The sequence below is a fragment of the Entelurus aequoreus genome, linkage group LG07 (genome assembly GCF_033978785.1).
Source record: "Entelurus aequoreus isolate RoL-2023_Sb linkage group LG07, RoL_Eaeq_v1.1, whole genome shotgun sequence".
In the NCBI taxonomy this organism is placed as follows: domain Eukaryota; kingdom Metazoa; phylum Chordata; class Actinopteri; order Syngnathiformes; family Syngnathidae; genus Entelurus; species Entelurus aequoreus.
The window spans coordinates 16040892-16051386 of NC_084737.1; the positions used below are offsets into that span (position 1 = coordinate 16040892).

General features: G+C 38.6%; 1 protein-coding gene across 1 annotated transcript in view; it reads right to left on the minus strand.

The window, feature by feature from the left end:
• Window positions 1-9199, minus strand: part of si:dkey-96f10.1 (6-phosphofructo-2-kinase/fructose-2,6-bisphosphatase) — a 31944-nt gene extending 22745 nt beyond the window's left edge. Inside the window, exons 1-3 of the mRNA XM_062052695.1 lie at window positions 9084-9199; window positions 8681-8806; window positions 49-145 (exon numbers count right to left, since the gene is read on the minus strand). Coding sequence (XP_061908679.1) covers window positions 49-145; window positions 8681-8806; window positions 9084-9174 — 314 coding nt within the window. The 5' untranslated portion in view covers window positions 9175-9199. The remainder of the gene's footprint in view (window positions 1-48; window positions 146-8680; window positions 8807-9083) is intronic.
• Between the last annotated feature and the right edge of the window lie 1296 nt (window positions 9200-10495).

Sequence of the window (10495 nt, forward strand, 5' to 3'; positions counted from 1 at the left end):
TAACCTTCTCCAGGGGCGTCATAAAAACCCTACAAACCAAAAACATACTTGCGTATCTTCATGGCCTCCGCGTTGTCGGGTCTGAAGAACTCGAAGCTGTTGTAGGACCGCGTTGCGTCTCTGCGGTACTGACCGACGTTGAACACTGTGGGACGAAGAAAAGCAGGACATAGTCAGCGACACTTGAGTGACAATGTTTTAAAGTGCATGCAGAGCTGGATAAAGATGCTGCCCACTCAGGATTAGGGATGAGTGGGTACCTTTAAATATGATTTGTTTTCGACATTTAAAACACTTCTTGTGGTCTACATGACATGCAATGGTGGGTTCTTTCCTCAAAATGTTGCATAGATTATGTTTTACAGATCATCTTCAAGCCGCTTTCTGACCGGTCTTATTTACGTGCCTCCACTTCGACAGCGTCTTCTCCCCGCCATCTTTGTTGTAGTTTTTAACGCTCCCATATGGAGTCTACTGACAGATATAAGTTAGAACTGTACACTACTTTGTATAAGAAAGGGCAACCGCGGAGGATGCATGTGCATGTACGAGCCAGTCTGCCCCACAATGAGAGGATAGAGAAAAATAAGGAGATTATTGACTACAAAGCATTTTGGGTAAATTCATACCACACACAGTGCATCCATTGAGAAAGTATTAACAGCACTTCCATTTTTTCCAAATTTTGTTACGTTACAACCTTTTTCAGGCATGTGATTTTTCCGTCTAAAGTCGGAATTCCGTCTTTTTTAATCTCGGGAAGAAAAAAAAAATCTCCCGTTTTTCCGTTTTTTTTCCCGACCCTAAATCAAGATTCGAGACGTAGTTTATATTACGCCGTAGTTGATTGGTCGATATGTTCCTTGTGACCAATCAGGACATATGTTATGAATGATGACGTTAATAACGTCATCATTCATAATGGTTATTACCGCCATTTTCCATATGTAAGCGATGTCGGTTCTCGAGAGAAAGGACGCTTTACAAGTAAAAGAAATTGATAAACATGTCAAAAATAAGTTTCGATGGGACTGGATGGAAAGGGAAATCACTGATACTGTTGGGAAGAAGAAAGTTATGACTTTGTTCGGTGATTTTATTCGGAAAATCGATCGTCCCGGAAAGGTTTTGTGCATGTGGTGTCATGATAATATTGACTATGGATCACAAGGTTTCAAGCCTTTGGAAGTACATCCGAAACGCCAAAAACATATGAAACAACTTGAAGCAAGGAAAACAAACTTTTCACTAGCTGGTGCTTTTGGATGTCAACCGAAAGTGAGCAAACCTTACGGACTTCATCCTTTCACTTTGTTTACATCGACAACTGCCGTAGACATGGAGAGGAAAGATCCATCCAAACAACCCACTTCAGTTGCAGACAGGGTTGTTAATAATGAGGTAAGCTAAAAAATATTTGCTTGCGAAATACGAATGTTTGTTTTAAATATTAACCAATTATTGCTTTGCGAAATATAAATGGGTTTTTTCTAAAAATAAAAAGCCACGTGAAAATATATTATGAAATTACAGAAATTCAAAGAGTCGCAGTATTGATTCCAGTTAACAATTTATTTGAAATAAATTTGCATATAATACTATTTTGTAATATTAAGTTCTTATGTAGTCTCTTGAAACTATTGTCAGTGGTGTAACAATCTTGAAGGTAAATATTTTCACACTTGTTTGTGTCCTCACATTATTATTATTTCCTATTTTCAAATATGAGTAAACAATACTAAACATGTTTAATTATTTTCATAAATTTATATCCTATTTTGGCGAAAAGAATGAAATGTTTACATTTGGTATTTTGTTAAATAAATTTGCAAGGAAGGCTCATGTTAGGGCTCTCCGAGAAAGCTAATGTGTGAAGTGAACTGAAGTAATGTGGTAATACTGTAAATAAACTGTAGATAATATCACTGATCAATGTGACACCTGTGGATGTGAAATGAACACAAGATGTAAATATTAGTGACTAAATACTGTTGGGACCGAACCATATACAGTGATTCATTATTATAATTGGGTTATGTATGTTCTATTAATGATATTTTCATGTCTTTAAACACTAAAATATTTTCTTCAAATGGTGCTGTCTTTGTTAATTTTAGCATGTTAAATTGGTGAAAAACTGGACCTGGCTGGGGGCCTTCGTCCCCCAGACCCCCGGAAATGTTTTCAGTCTTTTTCATTGTGGTCAAATCACATGCCTGCTCTTTAAATGGAATAAATTCATTTTTGTCCTCAAAATTCTACACACAATACCCCACAATGACAAAGTGATTATTTTTTTAATTTGCCACTGTATTAAAAATAAAAAAAACTCAAAAATCACATGTGCATAAGTGTTCAGACCCTTTGCTCAATACTTAGTTGATGCACGTTTGGCAGCAACTACGGCCTCCAGTCTTTTTGAACACGATGCCACAAGCTTGGCACATTTATCTTTGGGCAGTTTCTCTCCTTCCTTTTTGCAGCACCTCTCAAACTCCATCAGGTTGGATGGCAAGTGTTGGTTTTCATCCAGGATGTCTCTGTACATTGCTGCATTCGTCTTAGTCTAGTCAGGGAGGTGACCAAGACCATGGTCACTCTGTCAAAGCTCCAGCGTTCCTCTGTGGAGAGAGGAGAACCTTCCAGAAGGACAATCCACCAAACTAGGCCTGTACGGTAGAGTGGCCAGACGGAAGCCATTCCTTAGTCATAAATTTGCCAGAATTCACCTGAAAGACTCTCAGACCATGAGAAACTAAATTCTCTGTATTGATGAGACACAGATTGAAGTCTTTGGCGTGAATGTTTGGAGGAAACCAGGCACCGCTCATCACCAGGCCAATACCATTCCTACAGTGAAGCATGGTGGTGGCAGCATCTTGCTGCGAAGATGATTTTTAATCAGGAACTGGGAGACAGTAATAGAGGGAAAGATGACTGCAGCAATGTACAGAGACATCCTGGATGACAACGATCCTGATGGATCTTGGGAGGTGCTGCAAAGGGGAATGAGAGAAAGTGCCCAAAGAAAGTTGTGTCCAACTTGTGGTATCGTATTCAAAAAGACTTGAGGCCGTCATTTCTGCCAAAGGTGTTATGGGTCACACTCCTGCTGCTTCTCCTCCTGCTGTGCGTCCTGACAAGCGCACCGCGGGCCACGCCCACGGGCGCTCTCTCTCCGCTGCGCGCCTGCAGACAATCTGCAATCAACACACCTGCCCGTGATGAGCGATCAGCCTTCATAAGCCAGCGCAACCTGAGATCTGCTGCCAGAACGTAGCTTCTCGTACCTAGTACAGTAAGCCCACATGTCTCTAGCTCTCCCACATGTGCATACTCTCTCCCTGTGCTCCCTCCTCGTCGTGCTCATTGTCTCTTGTGTTGTGTCGTCCTCCAGCTTCCCGTCATCCCTCTTTGTCGTCGAGTTGTGTGTCTCGTCATCTTGGACCTCCTGTGGATTCCCCCTTGCCTTCTTGGACTTCGACCTCACGCCTGCCCACCGACCACGACGCCACGCTCCTGTCCTCGACGCTCGAGCCTGCCTTACCCTTATTGGACTTCCGCCTGGATCTCAACACGCACCCTCAACACCCTCTGGCAACCGCGCTCAGATAAGTCTCACACTTAGTCACACTATATCTCTTTGGTATAATTACACACCGCACTTAAACAATAAGCTGTCATTAAACACGCTGACAGCTAACGACGTCATCGCCTCTCTGCCGTCTTCTTGTCCCGCTGTCCCGTCACAAAAGGTGCATCAACTAAATATTGAGCAAAGGGTCTTAATACTTATGTACATGTCATTTTAATTTGATCTTTAACACATTTTCATATTGTCATTATGGGGTATTGTATGTAGAATTTTGAGGACAAAAATGAATTTATTCCTTTTTCATTTACTCCACATGACAAAATGTTTGAAAGTGGAGCGCTGTGAATACTTTCCGGAATACTTTACCGACGTCTTCGGTACGAAAAAAAACCTCACAGGTTGGGCAAGTTCCAAACGGCTCGCTTGGCAGAAGTGCGAAGGAAAGCAAGATTGTTTTATAATGTCTTCGCCATGCCTCCGCGGTTTGATTTTTTTTGTTAAAATAAAGCCAATTATGCCAATCTGGTCCGCCGGACAATCCCAAATATTTTTTTTTAGATCTTTAAAATGGAAACTGCAGCTGCCATTACGATGTGCAGTGATGCTTTCAAATGACCGTAAGTCTTGAACTATAGAAAGTATTTCAATGGTTGGAATCTGCACTTTTGCATGATATACTAGTTACCAAGCAGTGTGGGTGGGGAGAGTTTCCACAGAGTGTTTCCAGAGCGGCCAGCCTGAAATGCGGGTGTCAGGGACAGACGCGGAAGGAGATTTTTACAACAAAGTTCTAAAGCTTAGTTATATATCAGATCGTAGGTGGGATTATTTTTTTCCCTTTGCATTCATATTTCGCGGTGTTTGTTGCATTTTTGTTGCATTTCGCTTGATTGTAAAATATTTCGATGTAGAGGGTGGGTGACGTTCATATGTTGCCCATACTTGCCAACCCTCCAAAATTTTCCGGGAAACTCCCGAATTTCAGTGCCTCTCCCGAAAATCTCCCGGGACAACCATTCTCCCGAATTTCTCCCGATTTCCAGCCGGACTTAAGGCACGCCCCCTCCAGGTCCGTGCGGACCTGAGTGAGGACAGCCTGTCGTCACGTCCGCTTTTCCTTCATATAAACAGCGTGCCGCGCCCAGTCAAGTTATAACATCTACGGCTTTTGGAGAGTGCACAACTGCACACACAACAAGAAGGAGACGAAGCAGAAGAACGAAGAAGAGACAGTCACGGCGACGACGAGTGACAGAGAATAGAACGAGGATGGACAATTCAACCCTGAACTCACTCCTCTCCTGCAAATTACATTTCACAGATGCTGCCCATACCTATGCTCCTTCAAAGGCTGTGCTACTGGCTGCAAAGCATTGCACTTTCAAATACAACAATGAGGAGTGTTATGTGTGTGTACATGTGTAAATAAATGAACACTGAAAAAGTATTTATTTTTTTTATATATATATATATATATATATGTATATATATATATATATATATATATATATATATATATATATATATATATATATATATATATATATATATATATATATATATATATATATATATATATATATATATATATATACACACACTACCGTTCAAAAGTTTGGGGTCACCCAAACAATTTTGTGGAATAGCCTTCATTTCTAAGAACAAGAATAGACTGTCGAGTTTCAGATGAAAGTTCTCTTTTTCTGGCCATTTTGAGCGTTTAATTGACCCCACAAATGTGATGCTCCAGAAACTCAATCTGCTCAAAGGAAGGTCAGTTTTGTAGCTTCTGTAACGAGCTAAACTGTTTTCAGATGTGTGAACATGATTGCACAAGGGTTTTCTAATCATCAATTAGCCTTCTGAGCCAATGAGCAAACACATTGTACCATTAGAACACTGGAGTGATAGTTGCTGGAAATGGGCCTCTATACACCTATGTAGATATTGCACCAAAAACCAGACATTTGCAGCTAGAATAGTCATTTACCACATTAGCAATGTATAGAGTGTATTTCTTTAAAGTTAAGTTATCTTCATTGAAAAGTACAGTGCTTTTCCTTCAAAAATAAGGACATTTCAATGTGACCCCAAACTTTTGAACGGTAGTGTATATATACGTATATATATTAGGGCTGCAACTAACGATTAATTTGATAATTGATTAATATGTCGATTATTACTTCAATTAATCGATTAATAATCGGATAAAAGAGACAAACTACATTTCTATCCTTTCCAGTATTTTATTGAAAAAAAAAACAGCAAATTGGCACCATACTTATTTTGATTATTGTTTCTCAGCTGTTTGTACATGTTGCCGTTTATAAATAAAGGTTTATTTAAAAAATAAATAAAAATTTTTAAATGAAAAAATAAAAAAAAATTGCCTCTGCGCATGCATCCAACAAATCGATGACTAAATTAATCGCCAACTATTTTTATAATCGATTTTAATCGATTAGCTGTTGCAGCCCTAATATATATATACAGTATATACACTACCATTCAAAAGTTTGGGGTCACATTGAAATGTCCTTATTTTTGAAGGAAAAGCACTGTACTTTTCAATGAAGATAACTTTAAACTAGTCTTAACTTTAAAGAAATACACTCTATACATTGCTAATCTGGTAAATGACTATTTTAGCTGCAAATGTCTGGTTTTTGGTGCAATATCTACATAGGTGTATAGAGGCCCATTTCCAACAACTATCACTCCAGTGTTCTAATGGTACAATGTGTTTGCTCATTGGCTCAGAAGGCTAATTGATGATTAGAAAACCCTTGTGCAATCATGTTCACACATCTGAAAACAGTTTAGCTCGTTACAGAAGCTACAAAACTGACCTTCCTTTGAGCAGATTGAGTTTCTGGAGCATCACATTTGTGGGGTCAATTAAACGCTCAAAATGCCCAGAAAAATGATAAATAAATGATAAATGGGTTGTACTTGTATAGCGCTTTTCTACCTTCAAGGTACTCAAAGCGCTTTGACAGTATTTCCACATTTACCCATTCACACACACATTCACACACTGATGGCGGGAGCTGCCATGCAAGGCGCTAACCAGCAGCCATCAGAGGCAAAGGGTGAAGTGTCTTGCCCAAGGACACAACGGACGTGACTAGGAAGGTAGAAGGTGGGAATTGAACCCCAGTAACCAGCAACACTCCGATTGCTGGCACAGCCACTCTACCAACTTCGCCACGCCGTCCCAAAAAGAGAACTTTCATCTGAAACTCGACAGTCTATTCTTGTTCTTAGAAATGAAGGCTATTCTACAAAATCGTTTGGGTGACCCCAAACTTTTGAACGGTAGTGTATATATACGTATATATATTAGGGCTGCAACTAACGATTAATTTGATAATCGATTAATCTGTCAATTATTACTTCGATTAATCGATTAATAATCGGATAAAAGAGACACACTAGATTTCTATCCTTTCCAGTATTTTATTGAAAAAAAACAGCAAACTGGCACCATACTTATTTTGATCATTGTTTCTCAGATGTTTGTACATGTTGCAGTTTATAAATAAAGGTTTATTTAAAAAAAAAAAAAAAATCGATTAGTTGTTGCAGCCCTAATATATATATATATATATATATATGTATATATATATATATATATATATATATATATATATATATATATATATATATATATATATATATATATATATATATATATATATATATATATATATATATTAGGGCTGCAACAACTAATCGATATATATATATATATATATATATATATATATATATATATATATATATATATATATATGTATATATATATATATATATATATATATATATATATATATATATATATATATATATATATATATATATATATATATAGGGCTGCAACAACTAATCGATTAAATCGGTTATAAAAATAGTTGGCGATTAATTTAGTCATCGATTTGTTGGATGCATGCGCAGAGGCAATTTTTTTGTATTTTTTTATTTAAATTATTATTATCATTTTTTAAATAAATCTTTATTTATAAACTGCAACATGTACTAACAGCTAAGAAACAATAATCAAAATAAGTATGGTGCCGGTTTGCTGTTTTTTTTCAATAAAATACTGGAAAGGATAGAAATGTAGTTTGTCTCTTTTATCCGATTATTAATCGAAGTAATAATCGACAGATTAATCGATTATCAAATTAATCGTTAGTTGCAGCCCTAATATTTATATGTGTGTATATATATGTATATAGAATTCACTGAAAGTCAAGTATTTATTTTTATTTATATATATATATATATATATATATATATATATATATATATATATATATATATATATATATATATATATATATATATTATTATTATTTATTTCTTATATACTGTATATATATATATATATATATATATATATACAGTATATAAGAAATACTTGAATTTCAGTGAATTCTAGCTATAAATATACTCCTCCCCCCTTAACCCCGGCCCCGCCCACCTCAAGCCCCCCACTCCAAATCTCCCGAATTCGGAGGTCTCAGGGTTGGCAAGTATGATGTTGCCATTATTCAGTGTTTTTTCGTTCATGGGATATTGTAAATCCCACATTCTTTATTTTCATGTACATTCTGGGTGTGTCATTCAGTAAAAAAAATAAAAAATTCCATTCCGTTTTTTTAAGGCGGTCTGTCATAACGTTTTTAGCATTCAATCAGACATCATTGTCAGTTTTGTATTAGTGTTCCTAAAAAAACCTTGTTTTTCTCTAAATTTGGCCCCCCTGAGGCAAAATAATTGCCCAGGTCTGCCATACCAGATATAGAAACTTCATACTGCTTGATTTTATGGGGATCGATATTTGGTATTTGGTACCTATAAAAGTACCAAAATTAGTACCCATCCCTACTCATGATGCCACAAATGCAGCTTATACCGTCCTATGGAGCTCATGAAAAAAACAGATGTCACAGGCGCTAATCATTGACCCCGGTGGGTTATTTGCTTTTGTGGGCCACGTACCGCACGCTACCTAAAGGTCAACGGGACAATTTAGCCTCCTGATTTGCTAACCGAGGCTTCGTGTTGTGCGTGTGATACCTTTGGTGGTGACCCCGATCCAGTTGAGGTATCTGGTGAGCTTTTTTGAGATGTACGTTTTACCCCGGGCCGGCAGCCCCACCATCACAATCATGGTGGGGGAGTTGGTGAACTGGGGAACCGACGCTGAAAAGGCAAAAAAACAAACAAAGTCAACGTTACCAAACTTCCACTGTAGCATAAACGAGCGCTCATTTTGTGTTCTAATTGTGTTGTGTCGCTGCTTCCAGGGCAGGCAGAAAGCATGCGCTGACCCTCCAGGGTGAACGGCCTGCGGGACGCACCCCAACCAAGCCGGGCCACAAACACGCAACGGTAAGGTCAGGTGTCAAAGTCCTTCTGTGGATCTCAGCTTCCGGTTCCCCAAAACACACAACTTGTTGGACCCCAGTGAGTTACTCACATCCTCGACGTTTACTCAGCCGGTTCTGCATCCACGGTACCCAGGTCTTCTCCAGACGGGTTTGAGTGAGGGTGCTGTGAGGGTGCGACATGGCTGCGTGTGTGTGTGTGTGTGTGTGTGTGTGAGAGAGAGAAGAACCGCCCAGGTGAGAAAATACTTATAAAAGCCTTTCACGGGAAGGGGCGGAGTCATCCAGTCACCTGTTAGCCTGCTGGCAAAGTCACACGTGTCTTTGATTGGCAGGTGACATCAGCCGAATGACATCATCCAGCAATGAGGCGCTCAGCACGCCCTTTGTACCTTCCCCCTGCCAAACTGGACTGGTTTACTAGGTCAGGACACCATGCTGCCATAAACCTACTGTGTGTGTGTGCAGGGCCGGCCCGTGGCATAGGCCGTATAGGCAAATGCTAAGGGCGCCGTCCATCAGGGGGCGCCACGCCAGTGCCACAAATGTTGGAGAAAAAAAAAAAAAAGTTGGTACTATTATTTCTAAATACAAAAAATAATCCCACGTTAATTAAAATGCAAAGTAAAGCCTATTTAATAGAAATATTATTTGTTACAACATTACGCACGGTGCGCCCCCTCCCTTCCCGTATCATGACTCTTTTTGGACTCACCACGTCAAAAAATCAACACAAGATGTCAAAACGGCCAAAACTGTCAGGTGCCCAGGGAAGAAAAAATAGAAAAGAAGAGGAGGAGAAACGAGAAAAAGACAGAGGTAGCAGGTAGGTAACGTTAGCCTACATGAAATTATTTGTCTGTTACAGAATGTGATAGTAACCTGGTTTTTTAGCATTAAGCTAATGCTACATGATTCGGCAATTGCTAATCAATAAATAGCTAGTTCTGTTTTAACGTCGGGTTAATATTGTGGAGGGGGCTAAATTGTTATGGAAAATAATAATGTAACGTTAGGTAATTACAGTACTCCCACCTTACATTCCTCGGGGACATTTGTATTAGATCTTTTAAGCAGGTGTTTTTTGTTTACATTGTTATTGCGTTCTGGTTAGCTAATGTTTGCCCTGCAGGTAATAGTCACTTTTCCACCCCTTTATATATTAGGTATAGTTGTAAGCCTAGTTGTTAAAGTGCACATTATTAATGTTAATTAAGCAATATCACATGAGAGGGAATGCTGTTTTTTTAATTTGAGCACTGCTGTGATTCGGTTAAAGATAATCATAACATAACATTCTCATATAATATGTTAATTTGCTTTCTATAAGTAAAAAAAAAAGGTCAAAGACAAAGCTATTCGGTTTCTTGTGAGTATATACACTACACTGCCGATGTGGGGGGGCGCCACCTAAAATCTTGCCTAGGGCGCCAGATTGGTTAGGGCCAGGCCTGTGTGTGTGTGTCTGTATGTATGTATGTGTGTCTGTGTAGGTGTGTGTGTG